This window comes from Musca domestica, unplaced genomic scaffold, assembly GCF_030504385.1.
Source record: "Musca domestica strain aabys unplaced genomic scaffold, Musca_domestica.polishedcontigs.V.1.1 22, whole genome shotgun sequence".
Classification (NCBI taxonomy): Eukaryota; Metazoa; Arthropoda; class Insecta; order Diptera; family Muscidae; genus Musca; species Musca domestica.
The window spans coordinates 11,397,201-11,420,385 of record NW_026712262.1 but is presented as its reverse complement, the minus strand read 5'-3'; the positions used below and the strand labels follow the sequence as shown (position 1 = coordinate 11,420,385).

Here is a 23,185-nt window from a genome sequence, read left to right as displayed (position 1 = left end):
ATACAGCTCAGAAATACATTTGCTAATTTTTATCGAGATCGGTACAGATTTGGATATAGCTCCTATATATAACTTCGTCCGATTTACCCTTTATTGTGCACCAAACCGAATTGAGTCTAGAAGCTAGTATGTCAAATTCGAAGATCGGTTCAGATATAGATATAGCTCCCATATATACTGTTTATCCGATTTGTCATATTTGTTACCCACAGCCGTAATATGCACTCCGTAACAACGATATTCAGGGAAATATATCAGATACAGCTCAGAAATATCTTTGCCAAATTTTATCGAGATCGGTTCCGATTTGGATATAGCTCCCAGATACATGTTTATCCGATTTAAAATTAATTGTGCACCAAAAGAGCAATACAAGTCCGAATTTAAAAGATACAAATACTTTGAACTTTAAATTATAATTATAATCATAGCATGTATGATTGAATTCTCCCATAAAAACTTTTAACTGTTATGCGCAGCTCTACTGTCACTAGAATTTTTAATAAAATCTAAGGCTGGTAATGGATCAGTTACGAAAATTAACTTTCCACTTAAAGGTTTGGTAAGTTTTATTGTTTGTAAAATGGATATTATTTCAGCAATGAAAAATTAATATTCTGCTACAAGAGATGATTCAAGGATTTCATCATTGGTTACGATTTTGTAGCTCGTAAAATTGTTGGTTTTTGATCAGTCAGTATAAATAAATTTATAGAATTCGTACTTTTTGAGGATATTACAGAATTCGTGTTCATAAAATTCTGAGTTTGTGTTTTCCTTGCGATACTTGTGAAGAGATGTATCTATCGGTAATGAATTTGAAATCCAAAAAGGATTTTTAGCTAGTAGAAATTTGCAGCTATGTAGAATTTTAAACTTATCACAATAATTCCTTATACGATTTAGCGCCAATTCAGATGTCGAAAGTTTTTATTTTAACTGTAATGTAGGTTTTTAACTGTAATTGAGTACAATTGCTTTACAAAACCTAGCGGTGGACATTTCCCAATAGTCTTCTATTGTCAAAGCGTAAACCATAGTTATTCTAGTTGTACGAAGAGGTTCGAGTGCAATTCTAACTGCTGAGTTAGATGATGTTTTGTTTTCTTCAAATTTGATTTAGGAGTATCCTGTAAAGTGGAGTATTCCGTAAATTATTTGAAGTACTGATAGAAGTTAAAGTTTAGGCGTTACATTGAAACTTACTGTTGGATAAACATTTAAGCATGCGAAGCTTACTTTGTAGAGAAATTAATTCATCGATATGCGAATTCCATTTTTATTTGTTGTTAATTGTAATTCCGAGTATTTTTAATTTTTCAACGGATGCAATTGTGCTATGGATATGAAACTAATTGCACTTTTCCAGTGAAAATTGATCACCAGAAAAAGAGCGCCACCATCCAATGACAGTTAAATCATTTTCAGGGTGGCAGAAGTGTATATATTGCTACATAACTTTTTTATAATTACGAAATCATCCGCATATGCCCCAAATCTGATAGCCCTGTGAGATTGTAGTATTTGAGTAAGTTTATTGACTGAAAGTGGAGAGCCTTGAGGTATTCCATTATAAAGATGTCTTGATTTTGAGAGGTGAGAGTTAACTCTGATTGTTATTTGTCTATTAGTAATATAGTTTTTGACATAATTGTTTATTTTAGGCCCATTCTTCCAATTGACTAAGTATTGCATGCAAGCCGATTTTTTTCGAAAGCTTTTACAAAAAAAAAATAAATATTTATTTTGATGGAGTTATTTATATAATAACTAGCTGGCCCGGTCCGCGTTGCCGGTCCGTAGTTTTAGTCTTTAATGCAAATTTTGCATAGCATAATATTTCACAAATCTAGCTCATATTAAAATTTAAATATTGATTCGACTAAATAGAAATAAATAACTATGGAAGGAGGGCAAAATAATTTCTGAATAGTCAAAGTTAATTACGCTTTTAAACCCATTACCATAGCACCTCAAATTGCGCATTAGAGTCCCCAAAAAGTCTATGTTCTTGTTCATAGTAAAATTCAATGACGATTAAACAATACCCGCGTTGTTGTCCGCCAATCGGCAAACATCACTATAGATCGGCGGCCCTGGAGACTATATGGGGACTGTACCAAAATATTTACGTATGTTGACATTTTTCTGTAAGATGGTTCTCTACTAACAAAGTAGCCTAAATACAGCAATTAATGGCCAAATCAGTTGAAAAACGTGGCCAACACCACGGTCACAGCTGAAATCAGGGATACATTTATATAAGGGTTATACCAAAACGTGGCCCAACCAATATTCTCTTGGGGGTTACAAATTCAATAGAAAACAAAATTTTCTTTTCTGACCACCAATTAGATGTGAAAGTGGACTTGGGGATACTCCAATGTGGGGACTTTACATAAATTAAGTCCTATGTGGCAATTATCTGTATGATGGTTCCCTACCCCAGAGTAGCATAAATACAATTTTTAGCCAAATCAATTAATGAATGTGGTCAAGACCGAAATGGGCCCTACTCTGAACATTTCAAACTTTATGCGAAGAGGTTCTCCACCTCCTTAGAAACAAAGATGCCAAACAATGGCCAAAATATTAAAAAAGTGACCAAGACACCAAAAATAGCTTAAATCATACGATGGTTATATAAATATGAAATCGGGTTGTACCCTTATCCGTGAATTATGATCGATATCATGAACGGCAAAATCGATTTAAGGTATCTTGAATGTTTGGGAAGATTTTCTGGAAGGATAGAAATCCTTTTCTTACTTAGAGTCCCATTCGCTCTACTATTTTCCACCCTTTTTATTTGGTATTTTTCTGATTGTACATTGGACGGATTATTGTGAAAGGAAAGAAGTAGTTCCACGCTTTGAAATGAGCCCCGTTAGGCTTTTTCGGTAATTTTTGTTTGTTCAAATGTGTTCGCATCTTCCAGCTGAACCACGATGTCGGCCCTGGAGTTGAAAGGTAGATGTCAGTTAACATCGTATTTCCCACTTATTTCATTTTTTGGTGAAAATTTGTATATAGTGAAAATTTTTCAATTAGATAATACAAATTGAAAAAAAAAATTGACAAAAGAAGAATAACACATTGAAAAAATCTTCAACTTGTTCGCTGATTTTTACAGCAAATGTTTAAAGATCCTTATATAGTTTGTCAATAGAATGTACTTCTATTTTAAAATTCGATTCCATTAAATTATTTCGACATCATCTATTCCGTAATTCGGTACTACACTTCCATGTTACTCGCCATCAGTTACATTTCTCAAGAAATCAAGTCAATTAAATAAATTGGTATTAATATTTGAATTCAAAAATAAAATATAAAAAACACTACAAATGTACATTAGAAAAAATAAGTCAAAATGGAAAAAAATCATGCAAAATAAAACATTACTATTGTACATTTGAAAAGTCAAAATGAAAATGTTAATATATCACATTTTTACGCGATTTTTTTGGATATTATCCTTTTCGGAGAGGAGACAATTCCGAATTTGTATGAATCGTTAAAATCAATCCAGCGGTTCTTAAGTTATAAGCGTAGTAACTAACACAACTTTCTTTTATATATATAGATAAAGGAAAATAAGATTTTCAGCATGGATGTGCCCTTTTTTAAATACAAATTTAAATGGAATGAATTTTTTGGTTATAATAAACCACCACATTCTTTTAGCAATGTGAATCCGCTTCAGGAATAGGTACAAGAGGGCTGTTTTTGTAAATTTGTTGAATGAATGAGTTAAATATGTTATTATAAAGTGAAACTAAAGGTACTTTATGGCCCTAGGTTCCTGATCATTTCATAGTTTATCCTGTCTATTCTTTGAGCTGATATAGGGTGACGTTTAATTCAAACATGTTTATATCTTCTATTGGATTCGCGTTTTTGTTGGCAACTAAATATGTATGGCCACGTGCATTAATTTTCTTTGTTGACTGGAATTCATAAGAATTGATGAATCAGGCCACACTTCGCAAAAAACATTGGAAATGTCTGACGGGTCTGTTTGTACTGAGAAAGTAACTCCTAGAAGCTTTTCTGCTAACGTATTAAAAGCGTTAATGATGTATCAACAATTAAAAAGTTTATTTTTAAAAACCATACACAAGCCGAGACAATGGTAGATGATATGGGGGAAAAAATGAAAACAATAGAAGAGACCATAGGGCTTTTGATCAATAATGGAGTAAACGAAAATAGGAAAGTGTTCAAGAAATAAGTGTTGTTTTGCCATGAAGTAATTCATGTATTTAAAAAAAATAACTACTTTAAAAGACGATAAAAGCATGCATTCTATATCCTGTATGAATGGATACATGAAGCAAATTTTTATGGTATACCAGTTATGAAACAAATTTTGTATTGTAGAATGTTGCTTATGTAAAATATGAAAAATGAGTTTGTATTTCTAAAATTAAAAAATATATATCCCCAGATGAATGATACTAACGCCTTTAAAAATAATGTATGTATTTATTAAAACGTATGTGCTTTGATACATACAATTGTTTTAAAATAAAAATGACTTCAAATATAATTAAATCAGATAATATATATATTTTAATAAAAATAAGTAAAAAAGCTATAAGTTCGGCCGGGCCAACATTTGGAACGAACTTGGCAATTCTCAAAAACAATAAAATCCGTTAAAAATTCTGTTAAAAATCTTAAAGATAGCGAATCTAGCTATAATATTAGGGTCTATACGACGACATGAACCTGCGTAGGTAACATTTGTTACCATTACAATATTCAAATGCGAAACTTAAAAAAATCAATTATAATAACAACAATTCTGGTGAAAAATGTCCCTAAAATCATTAAAATGCCGAATATCGGGAGGTACTGTTATATGGGGGCTATACGAAGAGGTGGACCTGCACAGACAATTTTCTGTCGTAGGCTGTAGTATCCATTACGAATCTCAAATACCGAATTTGAAACACCTATACGACGACATGAACCTGCGTAGGTAACATTTGTCATAAGCCACTACAATATTCAAATGCGAAACTTAAAAAATCAGTTATAATAACAACAATTCTGGTGAAAAATGCCCCTAAAATCATTAAAATGCCGAATATCGGGAGGTACTGTTTAATGGCGCTATATGAAGACGTGGACCTGCACAGACAATTTTTTGTCGTAGGCTGTAGTATCCATTACGAATCTCAAATACAAAATTTGAAACAATTCCGGGGAATAAATTCGCTAAAATCATCAAAATACCGAATATCGGGAGGTACCGTTATATGGGGGCTATACGAAGACCTGCACAGACAATTTTCTGTCGTAGGCTGTAGTATCCATTACGGACTTCAAATACCAATCTTGAGACAATTTTTGTGAAAATGTCCATAAAATCATTAGAATACCGAATATCGGGAGGTACCGTTATATGGGGACTAACGAAAACGTGGTCTGCACAGACAATTTTCTATCTTAAGCTGTAGTATCCATTACGAACTTCATACCAAATTTGAAACTATTTCGGTGAATAATGTCGCTAGAATCATTAAAATACCGAATATCGGGAGGTGCTATTATATGGGGGCTTTACCAAAACGTGGACCTACATGCTCCATTTTCAAAAGTCAAAAGTCCTGCAGACATAACATACATTTGAGCAAAATTTTATCAATCTACTTCAATTCGTTCGGTATTTTGATGATTTTAGCGATACTATTTACCGGAATTATTTCAAATTTTGTATTTAAGGTTCGTAATGAAAACTACAGCCTATGACAGAAAATTGTCTGTGCAGGTCCACGTTAGGCGTTACATTAAAACTTGCTGTTGGATAAAGATTTAAGCATGCGAAGCTTACTTTGTAGAGAAATTAATTCATCGATATGCGAATTCCATTTTTTTGTTAATTGTAATACCGAGTATTTTTAATTTTTCAACGGATGCAATTGTGCTATTGTTGCAAACAAGTCCAAGAGAACAATTTCGCTTTTGACGGATATGAAAATAATTGCACTTTTCCAGTGAAAGTTGTTCACCAGAAAATGAGCAATGTTATGTGTCACCTACTTCGGCACTCTGGTGGGGTTCCGACAATCTCAGTCGCGGCATCCCTATCAGGGGGATTCTTAACCCTTACCACCAGAAGTCCTAGGGGCTTAACAACTAGTAACGGAAGTTGGTCTTAATAAGGGACAAAACAACAATTGAAACAACACATAGCCCGCCCAACCTTGACCCCTTGATCCATAAACACAAATTTTAAAAGGGCCAAATTCCACACACACTTACCTATCGCGAAACCTACATCCTAGTATCCTCTCTCACAAACAAAAATTAGCACATCATCTTAATATTCAAACTTGAAAACATACATTTATTTTAGATATTGTCATTATCAATTAACCTATGAACATAAAACATTTAGAATCATAAAAACTGAACTAGTAATACCGAATAATCTTAGAATAAGAAATGCGAGTCACTGACTCAGATTAACACCTTTCTTATACGCGACAACCAATGGGCTATTAACGACTAAAAACACACAATTGACCTACCTAAATGAACTTTTCATTGATAGGTCGATATATTTAAATTATTTCTCATATAAATTCGTCAAGGGTTAATCCTACACTCGCAACATAAAAGGCATCGGCATTAGTAACCCTTACAAAAAAAAACAACACACAATTAAACCTTAAAATACATTAACCTAAAACTAGTATTACTTTGTATAATTAATTTCCTGTTTTATCTTCTTCTTTTTTATGTTAAAAGTTCATTGGGCTTTAAGGCCGCAAGGAAAATTCAACATTTCGGAGCTATCTGCACGGTGTATCACAAAAATGTTACCTGGTCATTCCGGATACAACAAAAAGAGCATCACCACTGGCTCACGGGGATTTACCAGTTACTTATGATGCTCCTCGGACTGGTCATATTTTAGAATCTCGATTTTTGTCCAATTAAATTATTGACAAATCTGTCCTCCCGTTTGGAAAATTGAGGAGGACAGTCAAATCGTTGTTAATTGTTGTGATGCAATCTTAAAAGACAAAAGAAACCCCACCGAGCACCAGTCAGTAACAGACAAAATTAAGATTCACCATCAACACTTACTTTTAAGATTGTCTGCCAAAACATAATAATAATAATAATAATAATAATAATAATAATAATAATAATAATAATAATAATAATAAATAATATAATAATAAATATATAATAATAATAATAATAATAATAATAATAATAATAATAATAATAATAATAATAATAATAAAAAACTCAAAATTCGAAAAATTTTAAAATTTATAAATCGTTTTATTTTTCTGTTTTAATATTTTCTTGGTGTAAATGTTGTAGCAACGTATAGGTTAGGAGCGGTAAAAGTTGTAGCGCGTTTTCCCACTTGGCCTCCATTTATACCCTCGGTGAAGCTGTTGGTCGGAATTTCCACTACTTTCCACAAAAAATTTTTCGTCTTTTTCATCGTTTGTTTACTTTCTTTTTGCCACTGATACTACTAAACCTATGATATTAATCAGGGCTGTATTTATGCTACTGTGACCATTCCTCTTTGACTGACCAAATACATCCCTGATGTGGCATCACCTTTTTTGGTGTGGCATTTCCGTTTCCGCTTCATTTTTAAACCATTGGCGGACGACGTACTTGGAAATAAATGGAAGGAGTCGTATTTGGAATACGGAATACAGGAAAGCAATTGAAAAATTATTCGTCATACAAAATATTTAACAGGTCTTTTTTTTCTACAGGAAAAGCAGAGTTTCTTCAATGAGAAAAACTCGTGTTTGCCATTGGTAAGCTTGTGCGTACATATCGCAAAAAAATGGTGGCGTGGTTTTACTTACACATACGTTTATACGCACATGAACCCATTCAACACTCGGCGTTATCAATGCTGTTTCATTGTGTCTCAATGCAGAATGCCTTTACACACATGCCTGTTGTCATCGGCAGAATTATTTCGTACACACCGCTGCCGGCAATGGCAGAATTACTGTACGTATACCGCTGTTAGCATTGGCAGAACTATTAAACACACATCGCTGTCGGTAGCGTTATTACACGAACATCGTCATATGTGTGTTGTCGTATGAAGGGTCTACCATTTCATTCACACGGAACAACGGCCATAAAAGAATGGTAATTAAGAGTTATTCATTTGGCAGATGAACATATAGGTGAGTAAAAAATATTACTTTTTAAAATTGATTGTACTTTATGTTGTTTATATTTTTATTTTATTTCAGGAATTTTATATATGAAGATACTCTTCAATTGGCGTATTCGGTATTCCAGAATTTTATTGTCCATTAAATTCAATTACATATATGGCCCATTTATTGTGAGTTTTCGGAGCGGTAATGTTGGTGGATAATCTATAGTTATGTACATAACTATAACTGGCGTGGCTTAATAGGCCGACTGCTAATTGGAACATATGGTGGCATGAGTTTCATGGGCGACGTACATGAAAAAGGTAAGATGATTTTATTCGTTTACTCAGTGTGTTAATTTTTTACAATTTTATTGTTATCGGTCTTTGTTGAAGTTTTCCCAACTACCTGTGTGCCACGATTTTTCGCCCATTTATAAACACCATTACCCTCGTCTCCTATGTGCGTAATTTATATAATCGGACAAGCAGTAAAATAGGACCTTTTCGTGTTTCAAACTGTAAACATTTATGGCAAAGTGTCTCAACCTTAAATACGGGTGAGTAATGTGGTGTTCTTTCGGTTTTTGAGTGTGTATTTACAAGTGACAATTTTCCATGTTAACCAAAAGAAGTGTTGTGTTACCTGGTTACAGGACGATGTGAATTTTTAAAGATTGTTGATCAAACATCAATATTTTTTCTACAATAAAAATTCTGTAGCAGTAATTAAAACAAATCATGACAATTTGTTGGCGATCGTGTTGGCCAATACCAAATAAGCATAAAAATGAAATTAAAAAATGCATGATTAAAGAAAACATCTTTCTACGATATCGATGTGATATAGTAGATATATTATAATTTATCATGGGCCAGATGCGGCGATGGGAATGATCAAATACATGAAAGTAAATTTATCTCATGAAAGTGAAAGTGAAGTGTATGAATATAATAATAATATCCATAAACAAAACAAATAATTTTTATATATTTGTTTGTATCCATTTAGTATTTAATATAATTCAACCTAAATTGTTTTATGAAGATTTTTTGAGTGTTGTTGTATCCGAATTTAAACATTTATTCGCGAACGGATTTTCACTTTATTATTTAATAATTTTATCTCTTCTTTAGGTTATTTTTCGCTTTTGCTTGTGCAATTACATGGAATTATTGTCACCGATTTATAATACTGTGTTCCTGCAACACATCATATATAAATGTTAGTGACACACAATATGCCCTATTTTACCTGAATTGCATAACCCGGATCAACATCTTAATATTTTGGAAAAGGAGGTGCTATACCAAATAAAAAGGATATCTATAAACAGGAGAGTTTTTAAAAACAATCATTTTGTAGTTTTGTGTGGACGGGTACTGACTTTGAATGGGCAAAAAAAAAAATATGGTGGCTTCAAAGTGATTACGAAATGAAAAAGGAAAGTGTGAATACTGATGTACTCAAGATGTATATGGCAAGATGAGCGTATGGCAAACAATTTAGGGATAATAATATTGGCGATTATATTGGCATACATGGGGTTTATTAGTTAATTTAATTAATATACATCTGATATGCAGCAGATCAATACGTATGCCTACCCGCTTCTGTACCAATTGAATTATGTTCGGCATAATTTACCGTAACCATGAATGGAGAGATTCCATTGGTACATATTTCCAGATTCCAACCACCATATACATTGACAATTATGTGTTTACTATTTATTTATTATTGTGGTGATACATTAAAAAAATGAATCAATTTTTCAGAGATAAAATCAAAATGTTATTTTTATTAAAATGCCCTCATTAATTTGCCTTGATTCTCCGATCATATTTTCCATTTCAAAAAAATATAATTATATTTTTCTGTGGGTCAATATCTCACTATTGGTTTCAGTCTACGTGACTATTTTAATGTGTGCTTTGTATCTTAATGTTAGTTGATCAGAATCAGGATTATTGCCTTACATACGGACATGCTGATACTATTTTGGAATTATCAAAGACCTGAGAAATTTCCCTGATGTTGTATCGTGAGGTATATCAGTCTAATTATAATTATATTTATACTGTCAGATCCTTGAACAGTTTTTAGTTGTTCTTTTCTATTAAATTAATTTAGTATATTGGGGGTTGTTTCATTTGTTATTGTTAACATGCAACTTCCTTTGATGGGACCAACGCGGGGAACTCCCACACCCTGAAGTCTCAAAGCCGGGTAATCAGGCACATTTCTTAGCCTAATATAAAATATAAAACGGTATCAATAATTGCTAATAATAATTAAATGCAAAAGGCAAGTAAATGGACGGTCACGAGCATACATTTCCTTAACCTATATTACACTTGTATTATTATCACAGAATTATTGCACTTGTTATATTGTAACGTCTTTGGCATGGAAATTACCTAGAGGCTTGCCCTGTAGTGTTTCAAGTTCGTACATATTGACAATCCTACATTTCAGAAACTTTTTGCAGAATTTTGCATTAATGTTGTTCTTGAAATCGGACGGGACATGATTTTTCCTAAAAACTTCTTGTCCTGGTAGAAATTTCACAAGGCGTGCTCGTTGATTATATCTTTTAGCGCTGGTTTCATATGCTTGATGCATGTTGTTCTTTATCTGCTCTCGCATGACTTCTAGCCGATCATTTTTGTTTAGCTGTTCAATTTGGTGGTCGGTGAGGGATTTTAATCTTCTAGCCAGTTTATAATCTGTCCCACTGGTAAACATGTTATACCCGAATAGGGCGAAGAATGTGTTTACACCAGTTGCAGAATGTGCAGCGGTTCCCAGTGCTAGTTCTATTTCTGGTAAAAATAAGTCCCAATCCCGGCGGTCACTTTGAACATATGTTCTAATTGCTGCCAGTACGGATTGATTTACACGCTCCGAAGCGTTGGATTGGGGAGCATAGTAGGCGGTTGTTAGGTGGTGTATTTTATAATTTTTCATCATTTCTTCAAATGCTTTTGATATGAACTGCTTCCCATTGTCACTATAAATGGTCTCTGGGACCCCAAAATTGTGAAATATTTGGTTTTCTAAAAACCGAACTACGTTCTAAGCTGTTGCCTCCTTCATAGCGTGCAAAAATGTAAATTTGGAGAAGTGGTCCACTACAATAAAGATGTACGCATTACCCTTTTTTGATCGTGGGTACTTTCCGAGAAAGTCCACATACAATTTTTGGAAGGGTCTTTCGGTGATCACTTCGTTTCCAATGGTAGGATTTAGATGTCGGATTGAGGACTTCGTTTCTTTGCAAATGTCGCAATTTTTCACATACTGTCTCACTTGTGAGGCCATTTATGACCAGTAGTACCAGGTTCTTAATCGGTCTAGGGTTTTGTTGATGCCTTCATGTACTGTATTTTGGTAATTGTGTGCTCTTTCTATTAGCACGTATGTTATGTCGAGTGGAATCCATAGTTTCCATTCGAATTCTATCAAGTCTGGATCTACATTGGGTATTCTTTTATAAATTTTATCGTTTTCGACTTTCAAATCTGGCAATGCTTCTTTATTTTTGAGAATATGTTCCCGAAGCTCTACATAATCTTCGCTCTCAAATGCTGTTGTTTCAAAGTTAAGTAAATCATTATGAAGATATATTTCCTCCATAACCATATCGGAATCAACAGGCATTCGTAATAGGGTGTCCGCCACAACGTTTTCTGACCCCTTTTTATGTTCGATAGAAAAATCGTAGGTTTGTAGCTGCAATGACCATCGTGCCAATCTACCACTCAGATCTTTTAGGGACATTAGCCACTTTAGGCTGGCGTGGTCGGTAATTATGGTAAACTTCATAAGCTCTATGTATGGTCGGAATCTTTTCACCGCAAGCACAGCTGCTAAACATTTCTTTTCCGTAACCGTATAATTTCTTTGGCAGTTATTTAATTTCTGGGAATAAAATGCAATTGGTGTTTCTTCTCCATCATCATTTTTTTGAAAAAGAACTGCCCCTACGCCATATTCTGATGCATCGCATTGTATATAAAATTCTCTGCGGAAATCAGGATGTCAGAGGACAAGGGCTGACGTTAGGGCCTGCTTGAGAGTTTTGAAGGATTCCATGGCCATCGGAGTCATCGTGAATTTTTGACCTTTCTTAAGGGTATCTGTTAGTGCGGCAGATATTGAGCCAAAATCCCTAATGAACCTCCAATACCATCCGGCAGTGCCGAGGAAGCTGCGAACTTCTCACGGTGACTTCGGTACGGGGATTTTTAATATGGCGTTGTGCTTCTCGGGGTCGTTTTTTAGGCAGCCATTCCCAATGATAAATCCCAGATATCTCAACTCCTTAAAACAGAAGAGTGATTTCTTCAGGCCTATTGTCAGGTTTGCCTTGTGTAAACCTTCGGATACTTCCTTCGGCATAACCCTAAATTGGTACCGCGGTCGACCTGGCACCGTGAATGTGGTGAGTGGCCTCGCCTCGTCCTCCAGCTCTATTTGCCCTGAAGGCATACTTCAGGTCGACACTGCTTATATAGTGGGTTTGGTCTATGCGGCTCAGGATACCATCTATGTTCTGGAGGGGGTACGCATCTTTGATTGTCAACGCGTTCAACTTTCGCGCATCCAAGCAGAACCTATTTTTGCCTGGTTTTCTAACCACAGTGGTGCGGTTACTCCAAGCTGAATTACTTTCCTCCATGACGTTGAGTGCTAACATGTTGTCGATCTCTTTGTAGACAATTTCTTGGACAGCCAGAGAGAGGGGATAGTGCTTATCCTTGATTGGATTAGCCCCTTCTACCAATTATATTGAGTGTTTTTCCAACATGGTGCACTCTAAACCACTCTCTTCGAAAGTCGGAAAGCTTTTTATAGCCTTGTATAGTTTTGTTTCTTGATCCTCGGTTAGTTTGTGCATCTTAAGCAGCCCATCCACAGACGAATTTGTTCGACGAACTGTTCGTCGAACAAAAATTTCATTTGCCCACCAACGAGTGCGAACATGCTCGCGAACATTATTTGTAAACAATTTTCATCGAGTAAACATGTCATCAGAGATCGACCGCGACACAGTCATTGCCTTGATGGCAATACATGTTTGTTTGGAGGAAAAAAAAAATAAGGAGGAAGTTAAAAAAAGAAAACACAGCATATGGATGAAACAATGGTATGCAAAGCGCCAAAAGTTCACACATACAAAACTCTTAAAGGAACTGAAAGAAAGTTCTCGGTTGGATTTAAAGAATTTTCTTAGAATGGACGCTGAAACATATGCAGCTCTATTAAATTTGGTAGCTCCAGAAATTCATCGGCAGGATACTACAATGAGAGAAGCAATAAGTGCAAATGAAAGGCTTTCAGCGACTTTGCGCTTTTTGGCAAGTGGCCAAAGCTACGAAGATTTAAAATTTTTAACTGGAATTTCTCCCCAGAGTCTTGGACGCATAGTTTTCGAAACATGTGGCGTAATAATTAAAATACTTAAGCCGTATATAAAAGTAAGAATAAAAATGTTTTATTTAAATATTAATTTCATTTAAGTCTAATATTAATAATCCTTATACATATTCATCGCTGTTGAATAAATCATTATACGAAGATGCTGCCACGTTGTTATTTTGTGTGATCAATACTGGGCGTGTTGAATTATCATCTACAGAGTAGTGCGACATAAAGGAAGATGTACTGGTGGAGTCACTTGTTAGGGGAGTGCTGACTCGAATAATTTGTCGGGGATAAACCGGCACTGGCGCATGACAATTAATATTATTCTGGAAGTTTTCAATGCTTGACACAGATGAATATGTTAGCATATTCATACTGCCTTGCATTAGGAGCTCATCAATTCCTTTTTTTGCAAAAAGCTGTTGCTCTTTTGTCAGCTGCCTGAACATCGTAGCCCATCCTTCAGCGAAAATGTCAGCGTTGTCTTTTGTTTTTATATTCTTTACATTGTCCAAGTGCTCTACTGCTTTTTGCAGAAACTGAGCTCCTTCGTCACGTTTGCGTTTAGTGGTCTTTGGCTACAAAATATTAAAAGAAAAAGAAAATATAATAATGTAATAATGTATTTATTATTTTATTTTTTTAGATGCCTACTAATGAGGATGAATGGAAAGATATTGCGAATGAATTTGAAAATCAATGGAATTTTATTAACTGCATAGGGGCCATTGATGGAAAGCATGTGCACATCAAAAAGCCAAAAACGTCAGGCTCGTATTATTTTAATTACAAGAAAACGTTCAGCATTGTACTGTTGGCTGTAGTTAACGCAAATTACGAATTTATTTGTGTGGAAGTCGGAGCAAATGGAAGAGCATCAGATGCTGGAGTATTTGCCCAATCGGAGTACAAAAGGCGCTACGATGAGCAATCCCTACGTATACCCAAACCGCGGCAAATTAAAAATGCGTCATATGAACTACCATATGTGTTAGTAGGGGACGACGCCTTTCCCCTCTCATCGAATTTAATGAAGCCCTACAGCCGCCAAAAGCTGGAAAAAGAGCATCTCATTTTTAACTACCGCCTTTTAAGAGCTAGGCGTATAGTAGAAAACGCTTTTGGAATTATAAGCAGCAGATTTAGGATCCTTCTAAATACTATATCCTTGCAGCCAGAAAAGGCTTCTGTAATTGTTTTATGTTGCTGCTATTTACACAATTATTTGTCCAAGGAGAATGCCCGAGTTTATTTGCGTGGAGCAGCAGATCCCGACAAAATGTCTGACCAGCAAATGGACGATTTGAAGCCGTTGAAAGGCAGTAATTATACTGATGATGCCAAAGAAATTCGCGAACATTTTCGCGAATACTTCAACACAATTGGAGCAGTACCTTGGCAAAATGACCGCATTTAATATTTTATATTTTTCTATATGTATACTTCAAACTTTGCTAATAAATATATGTTTATAAACAATTGTTTTTATTCTAAATATACTTACTATTTCAATTTCAAAGCTGTCGTCAAATGTGTTTATTCCGTCAACTGAAGTCTCCTGATCTTGAAGAAAATTCAGCTGATCGAAATACCATATGCTGGGTTTGTATACGTCGTCTGTTCCAGCTCCAGACTTTTCGCTCCTTTTAATTTTGTGCAGTTCCCGTCTATATGATGCGCGCAACGAATTCACTTTTTTCTTCACAGTTTCAATGGATGCATGTTCATCCACATTTTTATATTTATTTAATAAAACTTCCCACGATTTGTTTCTGGCATTTTTATTTTTATATATGTCGCTTTTTGTTTGCCACAATGCTGGTTCATTTTCCAGGCAATTAATAAATTCCAATAAAAATTGTTGTGACATTTTAAGCACGTCTTCACTCTAAAAAAATATTTTTCAACTGATGTTCGTCGAACACTGCCATCCACTGTGTCAAATGTTCGTGCGAACACAAAAAAGATTGAAACGTTTTAATTTTTGGCGAACAAAACGTCGAACACAAAATTCACTAACACCAACAAAAAATTCACTAACACCAACGATGTAAACAACACATGTTCGTCGAACAAATTCGTCTGTGGATGGGCTGCTTTAGGATTTATATTTTCGGCATCACCCTGTAGTTTTCTTTGTAAATTTACATCAATTTGTTCAATCGGAAATATGAGTGGAGAAATTTTAAACAGTTCCCAAAAATCTATTCCGAGGTATAAGTCCTGTTCCAAATCAGGGCATAGGTACAGGGACATTTCATGGATTTTGGTTTCGTATTCGACATTAACTGTTATCTTTCCCAGTACCCTATGTCTTTGTCCAGAAGCAGTACTGACATCGGACATGTATAGACTGACTTCTATACCTAAATCTTCCACAATTTCCCTACAATTTTTTCCTAATATACTGACTGTGGCTCCGGAATCGAGGAGACCTTTAATTGGTTTTTCATCGATCTTCACCGTTGCATATGGCCTAGAATCTTTATAGTTTTGAAACTTTCTTATTGCTTCTATCACTGACCTTTTCCGGTTCTTATATTGTTTTTGTTTTTCTCTTTTCTGTTTTGATTTTTCTTGATCTGATTTTTTAGCTTTTCATTAGAATTTCAGCATCCGTTGAATATTGCCTTGTCGTCTATGACCTTTTCGCCAAAAATTCTAGCTTTAGTTTTATTATAATTTTCTTCCCTAACGGTTAATGGTATATAGTGGCGGATTTTATGAGAAGTCTTTTCATTGTTATGGGCCTGCTCTACTTTGGCAGGAGTTTCTGAGTGGCGGGTTGATCGGCGGAACGATGGTTCCCCGCTGAAACCATGTTCGCATTCCGTTCTACATTCACTACATTTCGGAGTAATGGTGTTTGGCTTACCACATTTAAAGCAAAATCTATTTCTGTGTGACGCAGTGCAGTCCCGAAATACATGCCCAGGTATTTGACAGTTCCAACATAATATAGATGTACTTATAGCGGATAAATCAAGAATTTCATTATTTTCCTCCAATAATTTACCATCGTTATATTCCACTTCTTCCTGGAGCGCGTTTATTTTAAATGCTTTGTTTACGGTCGGATGTAACATCGGGGCTCTATCCCTACGAAATAATGTTCTTTCAATTTCAAGACATTCTATTCGCAGCTGTTTCAGAGATGAGACTGGCATGGAATATACTATAGTGGACAGGTTTTTCTGCAGATTCTTTTTCACCAGGGAGATCATCTCGAATTCTGACACGGGCTTTTCTAGTTTCGACCTCATTAGGCTGATGTCGTGAAAGAAGGCATCGATAGATTCCCCTGGTTGCTGTTTACGCTCCAATAGGTCTCTCATCTCTTCGAAGCAGGTACGTCACCTTTTAAACCTTTCTAATAAACCGTGTTTTAGTGATTCCCAATCCGAAATGTTATCATTTTTTTGTTGTAACCAGAACCAGTCATATGATGGTCCCGATACCAATATATGAAATTCATTTAAGATGTCAGACCATGCCAGACGATAATGCCTTTGGAAATATTTCAATCGATAAACAAAATCTTCCGCGGACAAACTGTTTGGTTTACCGGAAAATTTTAATCCAAAGCTCTCATAAATGATGGTATTACTCTGGAAGTCATGTTTATACTGTTTTCCCTGTTTGTGGGTATAAATTGATACAAAGGGTTATTAGAAGTGTTCGGATAATTGTTGTTTATAGGGTTATTGTCCTGCATGGGTCTATAAGCAGGCATAGGGTCGTGTTCAAGAATAGAATTGTTTTGGGATATAGAGCTATTGCTTGACATAAGGTTGTATGGAGGGACAGAATTTTTGGTGGTCATTTGTTGAGGTATATTGTTGGTCATGGCGTCATCGGCAGGCAGATCAGGTTTTGATGGAGGATCTTTCCGTATCTTAATAGATAGTTTTAAGACGGCCTCACTTAATTTACCTATGACACTATACACTTTTTCTAACTCTTTGGCTACAGTGCCTTGTACCATGTATTGAAAATTAGCTTGCGCGTGGTTTAAGCTTTCATGCAGTAGACTTCTTACCAGTTTGTCAACTTCAACCGGGTGTTTTGGTGGATTTGGCTTTGTACTTGTTTAAGGAGAATTATTTTGTGGTTCCACTAGAGCCGGGTTGTTATTTATTTTAGTATCTGACAAATCCCTAATTGATGGGTCAGTATTGCCCTTAGGCTGTGATATTTTGGAACTTTTCTGGTTTTTCTTTTGTTTGGGTAGTGGTGACGAGACTGAATATCTGCTCAAGTCAAAAAGTAAAGAGCGGTCTCTTTTGTTTTTGACTTTTCTAACTGTGGCTTTTGAACTCATGAGAATTTAATATCGAATTTAAAGTTTATGTTGGGCGATAGTAAAATTTAAAAATATTAAATAAAAGTGGCCAATTTATTTATAGCTTAAAATATTTAAAATAAAAATAGAATTACTATTAGCTTAAAATAAATATAATAAATGATTTGGACCATATAAGTTGTTATGTAAAAATTATACTAAGATACAGTTACACACAAAAAAAATAAAGTTAGTTTTTTTAAATCAACACAGACAACGAATACGAGAGGATCTAAGAGGTATTTTCAGTTACTCGTATAGATAAAGTATGTGGTTTTATTTATTTATTTTTTTTAACGAAACATTTTTCTAATTATTTGTGTCCTTAGAAGGTTGCCATGGACGTATTGCTAGACAGTATTTTTGACATTACATTTTGAAAAAATTTGTAAAGTGCATTTACACGACATCTTATTCATGTCACGAATAAGAAGTTCGTGTGTTAAAGGTGTTATTTTATAGTGCAGTCTTAGATAACCATCGTCTAAGCAGTTACTGCACTTTTACCTTATACTAACCCCAGTGTATGGTCTTTAAAGGAAAACAACACAGAAACACTGAAGCAAAAAACATAAAGCACAGGTCACGAAAACAATACAATCTTTGTTACAATTTACGAACAAGAGTTATTGCACTAGACCTCATTTATATGGATCAGCATATCCTACTATCCTAATTTTCTAAACTATATATTGCTCCTAATAAGGAGCTGCAATATACGTTAGCCATTAGGAATGGCGATATTTCGATTTAATCTATTACACCCTATTGTCTATTGATCTGCACAGTGTTATTGCACAGAGTTAGTCAGGCATGTCCTCGCCATTTTAATTTAGGAGCGAAAGAATATTGTATTTTGAATATTGGGCGCCAATTGATATGTGCCACCTACTTCGGCACTCTGGTGGGGTTTCGATACTCTCAGTCGCGGCATCCCTATCAGGGGGATTCTTAACCCTTACCACCAGGAGTCCTAGGGGCTTAACAACTAGAAACAGAAGTTGGTCTTAATAAAGGACAAAACAACAATTGAAACCACACACCACACGAACATGACAAGGGAACTTGATGGCATTTATCCCCACACATAGCCCGTCCAACCTTGACCCTTTGATCCATAAACACAAATTTTAAAAGGGCCCCAAATTCCACACACACTTACCTAACGCGAAACCTACATCCTAGTATCCTCTCTCACAAACAAAAATTAGCACATCATATTAATATTCAAACTTAAAAACAAACATTTATTTTAGATATTGTCATTATCAATTAACCTATGAACATAAAACATTTAGAATCATAAAATCTGAACTACTAATACCGAATAATCTTAGAATAAGAAATGCTAGTCACTGACTCAGATTAACATCTTTCTTATACGCGACAACCAATGGGCTATTAACGACACAAAAACTCACAATTGACCTACCTAAAAGAGCTCTCTCAAGCGGCGAACGAACTTTTCATTGATAGGTCGATATATTTAAATTATTTCTCATATAAATTCGTCAAGGGTTAATCTTACACTCGCAACATAAAAGGCATCGGCATTAATAACCCTTACAAAAAAACTTAAACACTAAATCATTGAATAAGGACAACACACAATTAAAACTTAAAATACATTAATCTAAGACTAGTATTATTTATATAATTAATTTCCTTTTTTATCTTCTTCTTTTTTATGTTAAAAGTTCATTGGGTTTTAAGGCCGCAAGGAAAGTTCAAAATTTCGGAGCTATCTGCACGGTGTATCACAAAAATGTTACCTGGTCATCCCGGATACAACAAAAAGAGCATCACCACAGGCTCAGGGGGATTTACCAGTTACTTATGCCGCTCCTCGGACTTGTCAAATTTCGAATCGGGATTTTTGTCCAATTAAATTATTGAAAAATCTGCCCTCCTCCCGTTTGGAGGGTTTGTGGTGCAATATTAAAAGACAAAAGAAAACCCACCGAGCACCAGTCAGTAACAGACAAAATTAAGATTCACCATCAACACTTACTTTTAAGTTTGTCTGCCCAACACATGGATTAACACTCTTCAATAAAATAACTCAAAATTCGAACAAATTTATAAATCGTTTTATTTTTCTGTTTTAATATTTTCTTGGTGTAAATGTTGTAGTATCCCAACGTATAGGTTAGGAGCGGTAAAAGTTGTAGCGCGTTTTCCCACTTGGCCTCCATTTATACCCTCGGTGAAGCTGTTGGACAAAGATGTCTTGATTCTGAGAGGTAAGAGTTAACTCTGATTTTTATTTGTCTATTAGTAATATAGTTCTTGAAATAATTGTTTATTTTAGGCCCATTCTTCCAATTGACTAAGTATTGCATGCAAGCCGATTTTTTTCGAAAGCTTTTGTAAAACAAAACATATATATTGGTTTTGATGGAGTTATTTATATAAAAATAAAGGGATATAAGATTTTCAGCTATGGATTTGCCCTTTTTTAAATGTAAATTTAAATGGTCTAATGATTTTTTTTAGCAATAATAAACCACCACATTCTTTTAGCAATGTGAATCCGCTTCAGGAATAGGTACAAGAGGGCTATTTTTGTAAATTTGCTGAATGAATGAGTTAAATATGTTATTATAAAGTAAAACTAAGCGTACTTTACAATTCGGCCCTAGGTTCCTGATCATTTCATAGTTTATCCTGTCTATCCTTTGAGCTGATAAAGGGTGACATTTAATTCAAACATGTTTATATCTTCTATTGGATTCGCGTTTTCGTTAGCAACTAAATATGTATGGCCACGTGCATTAATATTCTTTGTTGACTGGAATTCATCAGAATTGATGAATCAGGCCACACTTCGCAAAAAACATTGGAAATGTCTGACGGGTCTGTTTGTACAGAGAAAGTAACTCCTAGAAGCTTTTCTGCAAACGTATTAATAGCGTAATTAATGTATCAAAAATTAAAAAGTTTATGTTTAAAAACCATACACAATGCCAGACAATGGTAGATGATATGGGGAAAAAGATGGAAACAATAGAAGAGACCATAGGGCTTTTGATCAATAATGGAGTAAACGAAAATAGGAAAGTGTACAAGAAATTAACTTTATTTCGCAATGAAGTAATTCATGTATTTTAAAATAAAAATTACTTTAAAACACAATAAAAGCATGCATTCCACATACTGTATGAATGGGTACATGAAGCAAATTTTTATGGTATACCAGTTATGAAGCAAATTTTGTATTGTAGAATGTTGCTTATGTAAAATATGAAAAATGAGTTTGCATTTCTAAAATTAAAGAAAAATATCCCCAGATAAATGATACTAACGCCTTTAAAAATAATATATGTATTTATTAAATCGTATGTGCTTTGATACATACAATTGTTTTAAAATAAAAATGACTACAACTATAATTATATCAGATAATATATATTTTTTAATAAAAATAAGTAAAAAAGCTTTAAGTTCGGCCGGGCCGAACTTTGTATAGCTTCCACCATTTGGAACGAACTTGGCAATTCTCACAAACAATAAAATCCGTTAAAAATTCTGTTAAAATCTTAAAGATAGCGAATCTAGCTATAATATTAGGGCCTATACGACGACATGGACCTGCGTAGGTAACATTTGTCATAAGCCATTACAATATTCAAATTCGAAACTTAAAAAAAATCGGTTATAATATCAACAATTCTGGTGAAAAATGTGCCTAAAATCATTAAAATGCCGAATATCGGGTGGTACTGTTATATGGGGGCTATACGAAGAGGTGGACCTGTGCAGACAATTTGCTGTCGTAGGCTGTAGTATCCATTACGATCTTAAAATAACAAATTTGAAACAATTCCGGTGAGTAAATTCGCTAAAATCATCAAAGTACCGAATATCGGGAGGTACTGTCATATGGGGGCTATACGAAGACGTGGACCTGCATAGACAATTCTCTGTCTTAGGCTGTAGTATCCATTACGAACTTCAAATACCAACTTTGAAACAATTCTGGTGAAAAATATCCATAAAATCATTAAAATACCGAATATCGGGAGGGCTATACGAAGACGTGGACCTGCACAGACAATTTTCTGTCTTAGGCTGTAGTATCCATTACGAACTTAAAATACAGATTTTGAAACAATTCCGGTTAATAAATTCGCTAAAATCATCAAAATACCGAATATCGGGAGGTACCGTTATATGGGGGATATACGAAGACGTGGACCTGCACAGACAATTTTCTATTTTAAGCTGTAGTATCCATTACGAACTTCAAATACCAAATTTGAAACTATTTCTGTGAATAATGTCGCTAAAATCATCAAACTACCGAATATCGGGAGGTACCGTTATGTGGGGGCTATACCAAACGAGGATCTACATGCCCCATTTTCAATACCAAGAGTCCTGCAGACATAACATACATTTGAGCAAAATTTTATCAATCTACTCCAATTCGTTCGGAAGCTAGAGTAATTTCCACAGACGGACATCGCTAAATCGACATAGAATTTTATGCTGATCAATAATATATATACTTTGTAGGGACTAAAATGTGTATTTCGAGGGGTTACAAACGGAATGACAAACATAATACATAAAGGGTATAAAAATGTATGAATATACATATTTTTTATCATTTAAAAATAAATTAAAAGAAACAAGTTAAAAATCAGTATGTTCGGCCAGGCCGAACTTTGAATACCCTCCACCATTTGGAACGAATTTGGAAATTTTCAAAAAATAAAGTCCTTAAATAATTCTGTTAAAATTTTAAAAATACCGAATATAGTCGTTATATTGGGGTCTATACAACGTGGACCACATTCAAATTTGAAACTTGAAATAAACGGTGAATAATGTAGTTAAAATCATCAAAATATAGTATATAGAAAGGTACAGTTATATCGGAGCTGTGCGAAGACCTAGACCAGCTTAGACAATTTTCTATCACAATGTCAAATACGACATTTCAAAAAAAATCGGTGGGTATTGTACCTACCGAATATAGAGAGGTACTGATATATGGGGCTTATATGAAGACCTGTACCTGCATAGACAGTTTTCTGTCACAGACTGTAGTTTCCATTACGTAATATGAAACAATTCTGTTAAATAATGACGCTAAAATCATCAAAATACTGAAGTTTGGGAGGTACCGTTATATGGGGGCTATACGAAGACGTGGACCTTCACAGACAATTTTCTTTCATAGGCTGTAGTATTCATTACGAATTTCAAATACCAAATTTGAAACAATTCCGGTGAATAA

General features: G+C 34.6%; 2 protein-coding genes and 1 long non-coding RNA gene across 3 annotated transcripts; 2 read left to right on the top strand and 1 right to left on the bottom strand.

Moving 5' to 3' along the window:
- The first annotated feature begins 7,283 nt into the window (after window positions 1-7,283).
- On the top strand, window positions 7,284-21,231 carry LOC131802594 (uncharacterized). Its single transcript, XR_009342279.1, has 5 exons — window positions 7,284-8,192; window positions 8,262-8,491; window positions 8,564-8,727; window positions 19,638-20,183; window positions 20,252-21,231. It is a non-coding gene; the product is annotated as an uncharacterized LOC131802594 (long non-coding RNA).
- Window positions 13,159-15,093, top strand: LOC131802592 (uncharacterized). Its single transcript, XM_059122930.1, has 2 exons — window positions 13,159-13,651; window positions 14,245-15,093. Exons 1-2 carry the CDS (start codon window positions 13,199-13,201, stop codon window positions 15,013-15,015), a joined length of 1,224 nt encoding a protein of 407 aa, XP_058978913.1. The 5' UTR covers window positions 13,159-13,198; the 3' UTR covers window positions 15,016-15,093.
- On the bottom strand, window positions 13,643-15,694 carry LOC131802593 (uncharacterized). Its single transcript, XM_059122931.1, has 2 exons — window positions 15,103-15,694; window positions 13,643-14,176 (listed from the first exon to the last, which is right to left on the bottom strand). The coding sequence occupies exons 1-2, from the start codon at window positions 15,466-15,468 to the stop codon at window positions 13,712-13,714; spliced, it is 831 nt and encodes a 276-aa protein (XP_058978914.1). The 5' UTR covers window positions 15,469-15,694; the 3' UTR covers window positions 13,643-13,711.
- Window positions 21,232-23,185: the final 1,954 nt, after the last annotated feature.

Bases quoted from the DNA above. Each gene is read 5' to 3' on its own strand.
- LOC131802592 (XM_059122930.1), top strand. From the start codon at position 13,199: ATGTCATCAGAGATCGACCGCGACACAGTCATTGCCTTGATGGCAATA. The intron at 13,652-14,244 runs GTAAGAATAAAA...TTATTTTTTTAG, and splicing joins TACTTAAGCCGTATATAAAA to ATGCCTACTAATGAGGATGA.
- LOC131802593 (XM_059122931.1), bottom strand. From the start codon at position 15,468: ATGTCACAACAATTTTTATTGGAATTTATTAATTGCCTGGAAAATGAA. The intron at 14,177-15,102 runs GTAAGTATATTT...AATATTTTGTAG, and splicing joins ACAGCTTTGAAATTGAAATA to CCAAAGACCACTAAACGCAA.